Raw genomic sequence first — 16,476 nt, 5'->3', positions numbered from 1 at the left:
TGTTGAGACTTGCTGGAACTTGCTGCAAGTCGTACGTAGTACATACAGCTGGTGCTAACAAGCCAGGCTAGCCCTAGCCCGGCCCCCGCCCAACACTCAGTCACTGGAGCCAGCACCGCAATCCACGTCGTCAAATGCTGCGAAGCTTATCCCTGATCGATCAGCGTACCCCTGCTACGCGCTCCCCACTTCGACGTACCGTGTGTTTCCATCGAGAGGTGGGCTTGGTGGGTTGGCCAAGTCCGTTCTTAGGACGTCGCCCTTGGTATCAGGTCCCTGACATCTTACATTTTGAAATCAACGGTACTCTTACCGTCCTCACCACTGTTGGAATGATTTCTAAACCTGCGAGACTCAATTTCCACGATCGGCTACCTTAATTTTCGCCCAAGTCAAGGACCTCGACCGCCTTATAGTCCTGCTCCTGACATCCTCATGTTGCCGCTCCGCGTCTGCGACACCAACAATCTCAACCAAGCAAGGCTCCCTCTACCTTAGTCCAGAATTGCTTACTTTCAAAAGCGCTTGCGGTCTTACGCATACTGCATAATAAGAAGAAGAAAAAACTGCTACACGAAGTAGATACATCCGAGTCACGGCACGAGAACATTAGCGACCAGCGCCTCCATCGGCTGCTATTTGCCATAGCCAAGATCGCAGCCCGTAACTACGCAGCCGTGCCTCGATTGCGCCTCGGGCAGTAACGGCCAGCCAGGTGCTCTTTGACGAGCTCTGGTCTCTGGCATCCGCATCACAACACCGCGAACATGCTGTCAACCGATACTTCTATACGTCCTTCCGCGCCGATCATGGACCAAAACGGCACTCGCGGCTGGATAATGTGTATAGTGAGCGGTATTGGTACGCTTTTGTTTCTCATCCAGTTAGGAGCAACTCTTGGTTAAAATCGTAGAAGCAAAATGTTGACACTTCAATTATGTGCACAGCTTGCATTTCGGGTGCCTCTTTCATCTGTGTCGATATATTTGTGCGCCGCTTTACGAGGAGCAAAACTTTCAGAATTGAGGACAGTAATGCCTTCCTCGCTTCATCACTAAGCCTGAGCTTCGGCGTCATGGTAAGTTGGATTAACTTTCGTCGGGTCTGGTTGGGGTTTCGCACTGTCTCCAAGTTGCTGACATTAAGTGGCTGCGAAAAAGATCTATTCGGCATTGGCAAACATGCTTCCAGAGGCGAAAAAGGAGTTCCTCTTGTCCGAATATGGAGAAATGGCTGCGGGGCTCCTCATGATGAGCTTCTTTGTTGTGGGCTTCATGGGCATTCAAGTCATTTCCAGGCTTATGCACAGGTTGATGCCGTCACACGTTGTGGATTGTGACCACACTCACGGTCACGGCCCAGTGAACGACCAGCTTGATCAAGGAATCCCCTCAGGGCCCCATTCCAGGCATGTTTCTCGGAGCGTTTCCAAGGCCAGATCCGCCACTTCACCCGAAAGGACTGCTATAGCACAGCACAATGGTGCCGCAACCGAATCAACACCATTACTCCCTGCACAAGTCCCCAAACCACAAGTTCTCAATTCCGATTCTCAGCCAGACGGGGATGAAAGCACCATGCCCCATGTGCATTCTCACGGTCAAGTGCACACTCTGAGGCCTCAAGCGGGCTCTAGCTCTCTGGCGAACAGACGGCCATCGATGCTTCAGGTCAAAGACCGCGTTTTATCCTTTGTCAAAGATACAAAGGCCAACTGTGACGAGCTTGGCCCCTGCTTCGGCTACACCGACCCATGTGGCCAGGAGTGCTTCAAGCATATGAGTGCCCGCACTTCACTCTCACGTGCAACAACTCGTATCTCTTCGGGTCCCGTCTATACAGAGGCATCCGAGGAAGTCATCGATGGCAGCTTCCGAACTCCAGCGTACCGCATCAGCCGGGCACAGTCGCGCGAGTTTTCGTACGCTCCGTCGGAGGCGGACGACCACCACCATCATAGCCACGGCCAAGGCAACAACCACAACCATCATTCTCATGATCAACAAGATGTCGAGGATGACGACGACCACACTCACGACACTCTTGCAGATGATGATCTCGAGGCTCAACACCACCATCATGTGCCAACAAATGCATTTATGTCAATTGGCCTGCAGACAGTAATTGCGATCGCCCTACACAAGTTTCCCGAGGGCTTCATTACCTATGCCACCAACATGGCGAGCCCGGCCCTGGGCTTCAACATTTTCATGGCGCTCTTTGTTCACAACATTGCCGAAGGGTTTTCAATGGCCCTACCTCTGTACATGGCCCTGGGAAGCAGGCTCAAGGCCATTGCTTGGTCGTCATTACTTGGAGGACTAAGCCAACCTGCTGGCGCGGGTCTTGCATGGCTTTGGTTCAAAGTCGCACGCCGTGCTCACGTCGAGGTTGATCACAAAGCATATGGCGCCATCTACGCCATCACCGCCGGCATTATGACGAGTGTCGCCTTGCAACTCTTCGTAGAGAGCCTGAGTCTCAACCATAGTCGAAACCTCAGCATCGCATTTGCGTTTATCGGCATCATACTTCTGGGCTTTAGCAGCTCAATTTACGACTGAGAGGCTTGGATAGATCATTTTCTTTTCAATCTGGCTGTGACGGGAATGCGCCCTAGAGGGATTGAGGGGGTAAAATCACAGAGGAAGCTGGCAGGTTTCGGATCTCGAGTAGCATCGCAATACCCTGTAGATATAAACATAAGAAACAAGAGGAGGAGTTGACTTTTAAGGCGTTAATGTCTTTTTTTTTTCTTTTTTCCCCAGGCGTTGTGGTTCGACCCTTGGCTGTTTTGTGGTTATCACTACCGGAGTTATGTGTTTTTTTCACGACCCAAAAGGACACCATTCCTCTCAATTTGTATCCATTCCTGTTCTGCAATAGCATTATGCATACAACATACCCGACAGATTGGCCCGTGGTTTCCCAGAGTCGCAGAAATCTTCAGACGTTGTCTTATTAACATTGAAAACAACCGCCGCTGTCTTGACCTCAATACCTATGTAGGTGTTTATCCACGGAACAACTCAATGGGATTCCAAATGTCTATCTTGAGACGAAGTACAGAACTGGCCCATTCAAGCCCGCACGGGGTATTGTGTCATTGTATCGTACATTCATACGTCATGAGCCAATAAAAGTCTATCAGTTAAAGCTAGCCACGGTTGCAACACCAGAGGGGACCAATAAAGGAGTAAAACGCTTATGTTGTCGCCTTACAAGTAGGCAAAATCACGCATCAGCTGAGGAAGAGAATAGGGTCAACCAGAGCTTCTAAATCATGATCAATACTGCCGGAGCTTGCGTCGAAAACATTTGACGGCTCAGATCCTTGGCAATCAAATATTCCGTGAATTTTTGCATCTCCACTCGTTGGCTCAGCTGAAGTGTGGTAATCAACCATTGAAGTCCAATCGTTCCACTGTGTGTCAGAAACAGATATTTCCTGGGAACGATCCTGACCCAGATGGAAAGCAACAGCATGAGCGTCACGCTCTTCCGCCGTTCCGAATCCCTGCGAACATGCAGGGAACTCGCAGGGAAACTGTGGGCGCAAGTCCGGTCCAGGCTGAACAGTGTCTGAAAAAACCTCAGGCTGAGGAATGAGCTGCTCAGCAGAGGCGTACATGTTGAAGAGACCGGCTAACTTGATGGGGCTCTCATGGTTAAGGCGCACGGTTCTTGGTGGCTTTTGCATCCCCAGGTGCGCCACACGCACGTGGTCTTCAAGCTTCTTCTTGCTTGCAAAACCGTTACCGCAGCCATCTCCAGCCCGATCCCATGAGGCCAAATCGGAAACCTCAGAGAGGTCGAAGTCTCCGCAGACGAAGCGGTAGCCCTCATGCACCATCCTGATATGCACATTGAGATTCGCCTTGCGTGTGAATTTCTTGTCACAGTTCTCCCACGTGCATGGGACGGTTTTGCGGTCCGAGGTCGTGGATCCGGAGTGATGCATTTCGATATGTCGTTCCAGCTCCCACTGACTGGCACACCTGGTTTCGCAAAACATGCAATCGACGTGGCATGTACGCATATGCGCGTTCAATGAGCCCATGGTCGTGAACCCCGTTCGCCTTCCCGCATCCCCGCCCTCCTTGCCGCATTCCTCGCACCAGAAGCGCAGCTCGCCGTGCTCCCGTTGCACGTGTTTTCGCAACGCGTTTGCCGTGTCGAAGCCAGCGTCGCAGTTATCATGGGTGCAAACAAACGCCGATTGACCCAGGTGATCGGCACGCACATGTCGTTGAAGTGTCTGGTGCTTGCGGAAGACCTTGTCGCAGCCATTATAGCCTGTGCAGCGGAAGCGGCCTTCACCCGAATGCACAACGGCATGACGACGGAGGCGGGTTCCTGTTAGAAAAGTCTTGTCACAGCCCGGCTCGGGGCATGCGTATTGCCTCTCGGTGGAGTGTGACCCTTTAATGTGTTGCTGCAGATGCTTCTCGTCAAAGTAGGCCTTGTCACAGCCATCGTGCGGACATCTAAGCGCCCGGTCGCCAGTGTGTGTGCGTAGATGGGCGGTCAGGCGAGCAGGCCTATTGAAGGTCTTATCGCAGCCAGAAAATGTACACTGGATCGTCTTCAGCATGGATGGGAAGACCTTTCGAGCGGTCGAAGTCGAGGGCGGCGGCGCCGCAGACTGCTGGATTGTGGCTATTGTCGAGGCGGGCGTCGAGTTGCCGTCAAGGCTGCCGTCTAAGCCATCGTCAAAGTTGGTGCTCGAAGCTATTGATGACTGTCCATCAAGCTCAAGGCCGCATGAAAAATTTTCGTCTTGGATTATTAAAACATGTTAGTTCATCATAATCTCAAAGCTAGATCCATGATTGAGTGGTTGCTTGTGCCCTTGACCAAGAATCAGACTGACCTGCTGTGGCGTCGGTATCGATTGCCAGACGCTTGGGCGGCAGATATGCCTCCTCCCGATCTCGTTTCCTCTTCGTGATCATGCTCAATATATGGAGGAAATTCAAAATACATGAATAAATAAAAAGGCACCTAACAGCGGCACTGGCGACCGGCCGATTGTTGGCGAATATTTGGAATGCAACCTATGCCACCGCCAAAAGCCAAAAAATTGTGCGGAGCAAAACGCTTATCGCTTATCGCGCGACCAATTTTACAGCAAGATACCTACCTACCTACCTACCTACCAACCTACCTACCGATGTACAGTACCAAGTCATGGGCTATGCTGGGATCCACTTGTGTGGGGGCGGCCCGCCGGTGAACTTTTTGAAAACTCGTCCAATCGGGGAGAGGGGTAGCTCTTTTGAGAGGCACTTAGACCAAAAATGCTTGTTCGCGAAATGGAGCCCCCCCGACGCGATGGCTCGTGATTTGGCCCCAAATTTTTCCTGAATCAACAGACAGACATTCTTTGCGACTTGCATCCAGATACGCCCACCCAACTCATTCGCCTCCGCCAAATGCAACAGCCTCGGTGATACAAACTACGACAGATATAATTCCTATATTTCTACATCTTGTCCTCTCAACTTGATCTTAGGAAACGTGTAAAAAAATGTCCGACTTCGGCGGCGATGATGATATGGGAGGAGGTGGCGGGTAAGTTGCGACAACTTGTCAACCTGCCGCTCTGGTTCTGAATCCTCGCTGACATAGAAGTTTTTATGCTCCAGATACCACGAGGAAGCCGCCTTCGATGATGTAGAGCCCGAAGAGATCTTTGACGAGGAAGTCCCACTCGATGACGATGAGGACAACGAAGACGCCAACGTAGTCGTTTCGGGTGACCCCAACGCGGCTGCCCGCGCCACCGGCCAGAAGTTGTCACACAAGGACAAGAAAATCCCCAACGACAAACGGACGACGACCCCATTCATGACAAAGTACGAGAAGGCACGCATTCTGGGAACGAGGGCATTGCAAATCAGCATGAACGCTCCTGTTTTGGTCGATCTCGAGGGCGAGACGGATCCACTGCAAATCGCTATCAAAGAGCTGGCTGAGAAAAAGATTCCCTTGATAATCCGGCGCTACATGCCCGACGGATAGTAAGTACGCCTGGCATGTGCTTGATGATCACAGACACGGAATTTGTTGCTGATGGGGCTCGTTGCAGCTACGAGGACTGGACGTGCGAAGAGCTACTCCAATGAATCTTTTTTTTTTTTTTTGCGGGGTACGTTTGCAAACTGGTGTTTCGATTTTGGGAGAAGAAAAAGATTCCGAGCTCTCAGAGCACCAAAAGTAACGTAATGGCCTGTCTCGGGTTGGTAGTTGTCGTTCAAAGTATAACTTTCTGCTCTTGAGTGGCACGCAGGCGGACAAGGTTGAAATTGCATTTAGCGTTGGCGTTTCTGGAATGAGAAGACTCACACTCATACTCATACATTCTCTTTATTTATACATCTTCTTTCTGCAGGGTTTGTCTACACTGGCGGATCATTGAAAACACAGCTCGTTTCGACTTACCTTGTTTTTGCTTACCCGGGCTGTCACCTTTCATGGAGCCGACGCCCTTGTCCCACGGTTAGTCAAAAGGTGTTAACGCTTAGTCGGAATACCGAACGTCAACGTAGGTGTCTAAGTGAGAACCACCTGTCAAAACACTAGCTGCCAACTTCATAGTCACGTCAAATGACACCTAGATGGGAATATGTCTCAATATAAACAAATTTCATGATCTTTTTTTTTTTCTTTTTTCAACTTGCCTCCTACGCTTTTTATACGAGAACCTGCGAGAAAGAATGGAGAAAAAAAAGAAGAAAAACGTTGATCAAAATCAAGCCCTTATGCACCTGGATGTGTGTGTTCCCGAAACGTATGAGGGGATCTAGACGAAGCCAATGACCCAGACGCAACCAAGAAACGCCCAAGACTCATGTACAAGAAACAGCTAAGAACGATGCATGTACTCCCCAGGGTGTAATGGTAACAGCGAAAAGAAAGAAAAAAAGACAATCATATAAGCAGATCGAACACGCTGGACGAGCCATATGCCGATAACAACAATGAGTATAAATATAGTGCCAATGTCTTCTCATGCGAGTGATCCCGCCGGCAAGCCTGACTTGAGAAATCAAATTGAAAGAGACAGAGAAAAAGAGTGAAAGGGAAATTGCCTCAAGACTCATCCTCAGTGTCAGTGTTCGTATCGCTTGTATCATCCGCTTCTTCTTCCGTTCCACTCTCATCATCTGATTCGTCTTCCTCGACGGCCTGCTTCTTCTTTCGTGGGGGTGGTGCACCACCTTTAGCAGCACTCATGATGCCAGCGATAGAATCTGAGAGAATGAGTATTAGCCTTGCGTCTACAGGAAATCAACGACAAAACATAACAAAAAACTTACCTTCGTCTGGCTCGCTGATCTCCTCCTCATCTGTCATTTCGGCTGCCCTACTCGCCTCATCAACAACTAGGGTAACTTCCATCTTGGTGTCGAACCCAACATAGCTGTCACACACTACGTGCATAACGAATGTGTAGTGGCCAGCTTGCGGAGGCGCCTGGAACTGGGCCTTCAGTGTTTGCATCTCATATGTCGGAGTCTTGCCATCATCCTTGAATATCGGCTTGTCAAACTGCGCAAATGTAAAGGGTGGTACGGCCATCTTGCCTTGTTTGGAGTCTGTGAGAAAGACATTCCAGCGTGGAGAATGATCGCGTGCAAAATACGGAGCATAAGCCAGAGGCGGTACAACGGGTGTCTCGTCATCGGCTCCATACACAGGCTTCCCACGTTCATCTTTGCCCACTTGCTTCTTTTTGCGTCCAAGAATAGCGTCTAAGTCATCCTCGGCCGGGTCCACGTCCTCCAGGTCTGTTCCGACAATCTCGGGGACGTTTTCACTTCCAGGAGGCACAAACCGGCCCTTGACCACGAGTGTGACTAGAGACGATGGAATGATGTACTTCTCGCCGGTGACCTTAAAATAAGCCTTGGCAACACGCAGGAAAGGCAGCTGCTTCGCGACCTCGACGGCCTCTTTATACTGGGCTTCAGTGAGCAAACCGTCACCGATAGCTTGGCTTCGACGCTGGGAGTCGGGCTGGTCCATGAATCGCTGCAATGACATGCGTACCCTGGAGTCTCCTTCGATGGCCTTAGCGAGAGACGGCGTGAAGTGGGGCAGTTGAAGAAGCGGGGATGCCTTGGGCGGGATTGCCTGGATGAGGATCTGGCTGGCGTAGTATGAGGCCAAAATAGGAGCGGTGTTTCCATAAGCCAAGGCAATGGCCGTGAAGGATTTTGTGAGGGAGTGGGCGATTGGAGCGACCTCAAACTTGGCCTTGGTGAGCTCAGCGTCGTCAAGCTCGATGCGTCCCAGGTATGCCCAAAGCAAGTCCAGTACCTTTCGTCGCACGCCGTTATCGAGGTCATCAAGTTTCTCCTTTTCCTTGAGGGACATTCCCGCAGCGAATTGCGAGGTTTCGCCGGCTGCCAGTATCCTTGATTCAATCTTGGACAGTCCAGAATCGGCCTTGTTGCCTTTGAAGACATCCTCAAACTCCCTGCCGGAGCTCAGTGCAGAGATAACACCGCCCTCGTCAATATCATCCTCGTACTCCCTAAACAGGCGGTTTGCGCTCTCCATCAGCGGGCCTTCCTTGGAGCGCTTCTGGGTGCCGTACCACCACGAGCCGACCCAGTAAGGCAGCAAAACTCCAAACAGCATGAAGTAGACAAGAACAACGTATTTTCCGTTTCCGTCCGAGACAATCACCTTGGGGAGGGCAATGTTGATACTGAAACCTTGCTTGCCGTCGGGGTGACCAAACTGGATGTAGTTATTCCGGACATCCTCGTCCGTCAGCGCTTGGTAGGCCTTGGAGATCTCGACGTATTTATCGTTCAATGACTCGATTGTCTCGTTTTTGGCGGGGTCGGGCTTGACCTTGTCGGGGTGCAGGCGTCGCGACAATTCCTTGTAGGTTTTCTTGATGACCTTTTCAGATGCGGTTTCGGAGAGACCCAGAATGTCATAGGGGTTCCAGAGCTTGTTAACAGGGGCTTCGGTGACGCTGATCAGGTAAAGCATGTAGCCCATGACGGCCCATCCGCCCAGAACAAAGAGGGTCAGGCCAAGCGTGCGATTCTTCCGTTTGTATGCCGACTTTTGCGACTGTACCAAATCGCCATGCTTGGGCTTATACTCGGTCTTGATCCGCGGGAACTTGGCTGCGGGGTCCCTCGATCGGTTTACGAGGGCATATGTGAGGGGAAGAGTGACAATTGTTGTCAGCGTGAAGACAAAGAAGGGCCAAAGGTGGCCCGTCTCGTCGTATGAGTAGTCGCTACTCATGGTGACCGAAGAGCGCGAAAGACAAGAGTGATTGGTGTCAAGGCCCTAGCAGGCCTGGGGAGGCGAATGTGAAAAATTGCGTTTTCTGATTGCAGTTTGTTTTGGTTGCGCGCAGATTGTCGTGACGTGCGTGTGTCGTACTCAAATGATGGTAGAGAGTGTGTTCGCGCTGCGTTATCGTGCAAGCGACAATGATGTATACCTGTGGCAGCCAACCCGAGTGCCTAAGGTCTCGACTGAAGTTACAAAGAAAATAATCACGGCCAGAAATAACATAAAAAGATAGGAAAGGAAAAAGAAACCTGTCGTCGCCTCGGAAGTTGGGTGCGCGTTTGGATATATGTGGCCCCAAGATATTTGTCTTACCTGAGGTTAGCGACAAACAAGGTGGGTAGGTGGTCTTGCACAATCTGTTCAAAAGGGACTGCCTGACTTGGATCTTGCCAGATTGAATCGTGGCCTCGAAAATTTGGACAGGGGTCTCGGTTGAATTAAGCTGCAGAATGTGGGTCCACACATGCTGGTCTGATACCATCAAAAGACATCGCTTCAACGTCAAGGCTGGCGGCGGGGAAGTACCGAAGTCTCCTAAACCCTGTGCTGCATCAACGTCGTAAGTAATAATAAATATACCAAGGTACCTCCCATGCATTTTACTATGTATCATAGCTCTTATATCCACAACATGACGCTTCAGCTGGGATCACCACCAGTTCTGTCGTTTCTTTTTTTAACACACCATGAACTTGCTTTACTCCGTATTGCAAAGTTCGCTTTGTCATGGTGGGTGAGCCGCATTGTCAACATGTTACTCACCTCCGATCACATACGCACATACACATACATATATTCACCACGTCTATATATTTTTTCTATGTATTATACATAAGCAAGGTTGGGCCTGGATTGGCATTTGTGTATTTGTACCTTTTTAAGGTAAGCATCTAGTCATGTCCAGCGTCAAACAATTGCCTTAACTGCTGGATACTATGGAGCAATAGTCACAATACAAGTTTAGCTATCGGTGGACCCCATCACAAATAAACCCACCAGACACCGAAATATTAGACATTCTATTGAAACAAAGACTGCTCTCCGTAACGCCTGTATGATGCCGACCCGGCCACACATGATATACTCACCATGGTCATATATCTATTTCTTGTGATACATGCTCGACTCGAAACATCATTGAAGTATAGTAGGCAGTAGCCATGTTTTGATGACTTCAACTGTAGAGGTGGCCAGAGCTAATGGGCATCATCCTCTACCCAGTCCCCCGGATTCTGCGTGGCGGGGTTTGCAGCCCTGGTGATAATGTACATAACTCCACAAGCAAACATGAGAGGAAAACTCAATGTGGGAGGCAGAAGCACTACCACAGCCGCCAGCCACGGCCAGAACTTGCGCAACTGAGCCAAGGTCGTCTCTCGGCCTTTCTCTGCTGTGTAACGATCTCGTCTACCACCGTATTCAGTGTCGTCTCGCTCCTCGTCGTCCGCGGCATACCACTGCGCGCTCTGGGCGGGGTCACTGTCATGGTAAGATTGTCCCGGACCCCCATCACTGTAAGGCTTTGACTCGCCGGCTCGACTGCTTCGACCGTCGTCATCATCGCCCTCTGGTGACTTGGGTTGTCATGAGAACTGGAAACCCCCGGGGTACCCGCGCTGTCGGGAGCCACCGCCGCCAAAAGAATGGAAGCCGCCACCCCCGCCGAACCCACCTCCGCCACCAAACCCACCTTGGCCGCCCATCATGCTGAACAGTATTTCCGGGTCGATGCCGCCATGCATACCATGGCCTCCTCCCCCAAACATGTCCGATGGATCCTCCAAATCGATGCCGCTGTCGTAACGTTCACGTTTCCTGTTGCAATGGTCAATATTGACATCAAAGAGTCATGCTGCAAAACGATATCATTGTGGGCTCTTACTGAGGGTCACTCAAGGTTTCGTAAGCTTCACCAATATCCTTGAACCGTGCTTCCGCCGCCTCGTCGCCTGGGTTCTTGTCAGGATGGTGGATGACGGCCAGCTTGCGGTATGCTTTCTTAATTTCCTTGTCGTCTGCATCCTTGGTAATCCCTAGAATCTTGTAGTAGTCCTTCCTCTTGCTCTTCTTAAGCTCAAGTTCAGCATGCCTAAGCTCTTTGAGAATCGCACGGTCGCCTTGCTCTGACTCGGCAAGGCTCTTCCACTCTCTGACCGCATCTTCCCACTTCTCGGCCAAGCCCAGGGCAGTAGCCTTGGTCTTGCGTGCCTTCGTGTAGCTGGGGTCGAGGCTCAGAGCCTTCTCACAATCAATAATCGCCTGGTCATACTGCTTGAGCTTGTTGTACGCAAGCGCTCGATTCTGGAGAATCTTGGAGTTGGTGCCCTTGTTATCCGGGTCAACCTGTAGAGCAGCCGAATATTTCTCAATGGCTGCTTGCCATTTGCCGGCCTTGTATTCGACGTTACCCTCCTCCTTCATGCGATCAAGTTTCTGAACAACCCTAAGCCATTTAACTGCATCCTTAAAATCGGGGTCAAGGCTAACAGCCTTGCGGAAATGCTGGATGGCCTTGTCATTCTCCCCTTGTGCGTAAAGAGAGCGTCCTCTAAGCACCAATGCCTCAGGGTCTTGATTGTTGATTCTCAACAGAGACATGGCAATATTCTGAGCATCCCCGATAGAGTTGATATCAGCCATTTTGAGGAGTGCCTCACCTCGCATGAGCTGCCATTTTCTCGGCCTAAGAGCACCGTATGGCAAATTCTTCTCGGCCAGGTCAAGAGCTCGCAGCACAAAGGAGGCGTGGCCGCTCTTCAGAGCAGACTGCGCCGCCTCGACGTGTTGAAGCATCTCCTTGGCCAGGGCCATGTCTTTCGTGGACGGTGGAGGACGGATGCGACCAAAAGTTGCAAGGGCCTCATCCGGCTTGCCCAGGCCAGTGTGAATACGGGCCAACCGGAGCAGAGTTTTGGAGTTGTCAGGGTCGAGTTCGAGCGATCTTTTGCAATCCTCAAAAGCCTCTTCGAACTTTCCTGCAGACATGAACGCGGCAGCCCTGTTGCTTCTGTAAATAGCAGAGTTCGGAACCAGGTTGACAGCTACGTCGTGAGTTATATAATTAGCAGCTGGTTGCTATAATTCTACACATCTCGATGGCGCAGACTCTTACCCTTGGTATATTCGCCGATCGCTCGCAAGTACTCCTTGTCTTTGAAGAGCTTGTTACCGGCTGCTTTGAAGCCCTCGGCCTCCTCAGCGGGTGTTGGTCCTGGGGGAGACTTGTGTGGCGGGGGCACCGGAACGTCTGAGTCTGTATTCATCGGCCGAGCACTACCTCCGGTGGCATCGGCTGGGCCGGTTTCATCGGAAGAAGGCTGTGGCGTGGGTGACTGGGCCTTTGGCGAAGCAGGAGTCCCATTCGGGGGCTCCCGGTCGATGTCCATGGACTCGCCGCGGTTCGACATGGCTGAGAGTTCCGAGAGTCGCTTTCGCTCCTCGGGTGGTAGATTCAGAGGGTGCGTGTCTGGATCAATCTTTTTGCGCCTCGAAGACGATCCTTGATCCCTCCCAAAAGAGCGAGACAGGCGAGGGTGCTTCGACTCCCGTGAAAGGGAAGGCAAATTTTCCTGGTCGATCTTGGAGGGGTTGTGGGAATGCAGATGTTTGACGGGCGATTTTGTTGGCGAAGATTTGGTCGGAGAGGATGACTTGTAAGAGGGGCTTTTGATGGGCGAGGAAGGCTCCGAGTGGGAGAAATCGTCCGTGTCCTCACCACTGTCCTGGCGTTGGTTTTTTTTGAGCGACTTCTTGCCAAAAAACTTCATTTGAGTTTGCAAGTCTGGGTAGCTAGGTGAGGTATCTCTGAGTTGCCGCTAAATTTTCTTTATCGGTGCCGGTTGGCAGGAATGGGGGCGGCCCCAAACGGATTACTGACAAGGTCAGGCCGCGTAGGTAGGTAGGTTGCTATGAAAGCTGTGGAGGCCGTTGGGCTTCGCACGCGCGACGCAAGACAGGAAGTGAGTAATGAGGGGGGAGAAAAAAATTCAAAAAGAAAGAAAAGAAGCAACGCGAGACTTTTGGACGATGTGCAGACCGAGCAACAAGGCGATGTATCACTCCTTGACGCACGCGGGCGGCAGGACTTTTTTTTTTTTTTTTTTCTTCGCAATTCGATGCTGTGCTCCAGTAGACAAGCGCAAGGACTGGGGGCTAGGCAATGTATTGGACCACGCACAAGGCAAGATGTACCTTAGCTTGCGTACCAAGTAAGTTAATTATGTGACAGACAAAGATCAAGAAGAGAATGAAATCCAACAAACAACGCAACAGTTTGAATTTTGAACAGCTTCGCCTAGAAAAGAGGAAACGAAAAAGAAAGAGAGCAGCCAGAGAGAAATTACGAACAGCTGCAAATCGTGGCGGCTGGGAACGCTCGTTGGTTACAATGTAATTACTGTACAGCCTAGCTAGGTACTGCACCTTAATCGTCATCCAGTACCTACGGAGTACAGTACCTTGCTACCCTTCGCGGTTCAGCCCAAATGGAGAGCTGCGCCAGGCCCGACCAACCTCCATGTAATTTTTTTTCTTTTCTTTTTACTTCTTGGTACAAGGAACGCGAGCAGAACCCCTGGTAGCAGAGGTGTTAGCGGGTAACCTCTGCTAGGCACAGTCCGCCTACTTTACCTCTTGCCGAGTACAATCATCTTTTGTCTCCACTCTGGTGCCGCTATCCTTTTGCAGTGATCCAGTTGTTTCCCTCTCCCATAGCCAATCGTTACAAGTGATGATCGTTTGTTTACCCGACCGGAACCAGTAAAATCTCTCAAGGCCGCAATGCTACCTCAGCCTCTTACATTTTGGCCACTCCTCACCATGGAAACATAGGTAATATCTACCGGTAGGCACAATGAGTAGACATACGTTACCTTAGGGATAAATTTGCTTGAGGTTCTGTCAAAGGGAAGTCACGATGCTTGCCCCGCAAAACTTCCCTTTAGCAACAGATTTGAATGAATCAATACCACGTAAGTACCTACCTACACTTGCTTGGCGCCAGGCCCTTGGTAGGTAGAGGTTTGGGTGCCATGGTAGCGGGTCGATGCCTGGATCTCATTTCAACTGCTACGTAATGCCAGGGTGTTGAGGGCTTTGTGCTTGTTGATCTGAACTGAATGTTTGAAGTATCAGTAATAGTTCTCGAAGCTTCTGTGGGGACCGACTGCGTATAATCCAATCAGAACGTACTTCGTACCTGAGGCACCCGCTTATGCTTATTGGTAATTACCTCTTCTTCTTCCTACCTTACCTAGAGGGTACCCACAATAACATGTGCTTGTTTTGAGATTTATTTCATAATACAACACAAGCCAGGCTATGGTTACTCTGCCAATCTGCATGTGTTCGGCTCTATTTCTGTGTTCAAATTCCGTAAACTGTGCACTTGAACTCTCATGACATAAATAAGAAAAGCCTATAGCATGGGTAGGACTTGGAGTGCACCTTACTACTTTCTGTCCGTCACTCCCGTGAAATTCCTTACATTTCCTTCTGAACACACCCAACCAATGGCAAATATCTATATGTACGCATGATCCTGGACACCGGCTACAGACGAAAGCAGAAATGGAACCAGTATCAATTAGGCCTCTTCCTCCGAATCGGCAGCCTCGGGTTTGCCATTACTACCCCCCAGGATTGATTGAACGAACTCTTGGTACTTGAAGACTTCTCCACGCTTTCCCAATCCCCCTAGTTTGCTGTTGCCTTTGCTGAAGGCTCTCCTTCCCGTGAAACCGTCCATGACCCGGTCTATTTCCTCCTCAGTCAAAGATCGCTCGCCGGGCTCCGGCGAAGTATGCAACAAAGCGTCGCGTAATTCTACAAGGTCAACTTGTCCACTATCGTCATCATCAAAGGCCGAAAACGCAGAAAGCAGCTCGGCGCTAGGCGACAAGGCGGCAAGTACCGCAGATAGTGAGCTGAGGAATGCGGCGAGCGTGGTGGTTTGCGGTGACGCTGGCGGGAAGAACGGCGATACATCGGAGGGGTTGGCAGGGAGACCTGTTGAAACAAATGCATCAAATTCGGCACTTGGTTAGCGAAGACTTGCCCACAGAAGATATGTGCGGTCCATCAGGCCTACCTAGCTGGGTCAACATGTCAGCGACATCCTCTCTACCGACGACGCCGTCACTGTCACGGTCGAGGATCTGGAATCCCTCTCTAAGCATCCGCACCTGTGAAGGTGGTAACTGTGACATGGCGTTGTTACTGCCCACACCCCTTGAGTTTGAGGTCTTGAGAGGTGGTCGTGACGCTGTTGCTGTACTGGCCCTCGTGTCGGGAAGATTGAATTGTGCCTTGGGTGTCCATGTCTCCGCGGTTGCTGGTGTCGACTGATAGGATAATCTAGAACCAGCAACAGACTGTGTTCCAGCACGAGTGGGAGAGCCTAACGGGGTGGACTGTCTTAGCGGTGAAGGAGAAGCTGGTGATGAGGGTCTTCGGAAGGGCGAGGCGCGCTGTGAGCCGGAGCTGAATGACGAGGGCTTGTACCCTGGGCCTGCGGACGCCATTGCTATGTGTAAAGAATTATCTTGATGGTGTGATGACTGTTGTCTTCGTGGCTACGGCGGGCCTGTCGCAGCATACGATCTGCCGAAAATGTTTTGGAATAGGGTGGTTCAGCAATAAAGTACTAGCTTAGTGTGCTACGATGGTATTTTCAAGGTGATCGTGTCAATAGATGCTCTTGTTGCAATATGTGTTGGCTAACATTCATTGATCAACGGTTCATTGGAAAGACAAGTTTACCAAAGTGAAGACGCCAACAAAGGTTACTCCAAATTGACCTCAAGGCGAAAGTAAACATGACGGCATGGCTAACCCGACAACCGTGGCGCGTGCGTGCACGGGACTTTGGGCGGCTCAAACCATTGCGGCTGCGGGGTCCAATTATGTGCGGCAATTCCTGCCACGTCCCGATCAACCAAATAATTAATATGCAGTAGCCTATCAAGTAATTACCTTCCTTACCTTTGAAACCCTGGGTGATTAGTCACCTCGGTCAGGTACCTACCTATAGTGTAGTGTACAGTATGGCCGGGTCTGTGTCAAGGCGGGGCATCGCTTGCAGTTATCATTGTTAGCTATCTAGGTAACCAACTTGCAAGCGTCGTGAGCGACGGTCGCTCGAGTTTA

General features: G+C 50.7%; 6 protein-coding genes across 6 annotated transcripts; 2 read left to right on the top strand and 4 right to left on the bottom strand.

Moving 5' to 3' along the window:
* The first annotated feature begins 272 nt into the window (after positions 1-272).
* On the top strand, positions 273-3,050 carry MGG_05323 (uncharacterized protein). The gene is made up of 3 exons (XM_003712839.1): positions 273-861; positions 948-1,078; positions 1,161-3,050. The coding sequence occupies exons 1-3, from the start codon at positions 768-770 to the stop codon at positions 2,562-2,564; spliced, it is 1,629 nt and encodes a 542-aa protein (XP_003712887.1). The 5' UTR covers positions 273-767; the 3' UTR covers positions 2,565-3,050.
* On the bottom strand, positions 2,603-5,114 carry MGG_05322 (zinc finger protein 467). Its single transcript, XM_003712838.1, has 2 exons — positions 4,874-5,114; positions 2,603-4,779 (listed from the first exon to the last, which is right to left on the bottom strand). Exons 1-2 carry the CDS (start codon positions 4,953-4,955, stop codon positions 3,242-3,244), a joined length of 1,620 nt encoding a protein of 539 aa, XP_003712886.1. The 5' UTR covers positions 4,956-5,114; the 3' UTR covers positions 2,603-3,241.
* A 158-nt stretch (positions 5,115-5,272) lies between these two features.
* Positions 5,273-6,655, top strand: MGG_05321 (DNA-directed RNA polymerase I). The gene is made up of 3 exons (XM_003712837.1): positions 5,273-5,574; positions 5,649-6,023; positions 6,092-6,655. The coding sequence occupies exons 1-3, from the start codon at positions 5,531-5,533 to the stop codon at positions 6,126-6,128; spliced, it is 456 nt and encodes a 151-aa protein (XP_003712885.1). The 5' UTR covers positions 5,273-5,530; the 3' UTR covers positions 6,129-6,655.
* MGG_05320 (translocation protein sec63) lies at positions 6,622-9,707 on the bottom strand. The gene is made up of 2 exons (XM_003712836.1): positions 7,323-9,707; positions 6,622-7,256 (listed from the first exon to the last, which is right to left on the bottom strand). Exons 1-2 carry the CDS (start codon positions 9,274-9,276, stop codon positions 7,096-7,098), a joined length of 2,115 nt encoding a protein of 704 aa, XP_003712884.1. The 5' UTR covers positions 9,277-9,707; the 3' UTR covers positions 6,622-7,095.
* Positions 9,708-10,129: 422 nt separating this feature from the next.
* On the bottom strand, positions 10,130-13,694 carry MGG_05319 (DNAJ domain-containing protein). Its single transcript, XM_003712835.1, has 3 exons — positions 12,443-13,694; positions 11,213-12,371; positions 10,130-11,145 (listed from the first exon to the last, which is right to left on the bottom strand). The coding sequence occupies exons 1-3, from the start codon at positions 13,095-13,097 to the stop codon at positions 10,914-10,916; spliced, it is 2,046 nt and encodes a 681-aa protein (XP_003712883.1). The 5' UTR covers positions 13,098-13,694; the 3' UTR covers positions 10,130-10,913.
* An 897-nt stretch (positions 13,695-14,591) lies between these two features.
* Positions 14,592-16,138, bottom strand: MGG_12886 (uncharacterized protein). Its single transcript, XM_003712834.1, has 2 exons — positions 15,419-16,138; positions 14,592-15,336 (listed from the first exon to the last, which is right to left on the bottom strand). Exons 1-2 carry the CDS (start codon positions 15,849-15,851, stop codon positions 14,915-14,917), a joined length of 855 nt encoding a protein of 284 aa, XP_003712882.1. The 5' UTR covers positions 15,852-16,138; the 3' UTR covers positions 14,592-14,914.
* Positions 16,139-16,476: the final 338 nt, after the last annotated feature.

Source organism: Pyricularia oryzae, chromosome 3, assembly GCF_000002495.2.
Source record: "Pyricularia oryzae 70-15 chromosome 3, whole genome shotgun sequence".
Taxonomy (NCBI): Eukaryota; Fungi; Ascomycota; class Sordariomycetes; order Magnaporthales; family Pyriculariaceae; genus Pyricularia; species Pyricularia oryzae.
The sequence above is the reverse complement of the archived record's forward strand: the minus strand, read 5'-3'. Positions and strand labels throughout refer to the sequence as shown.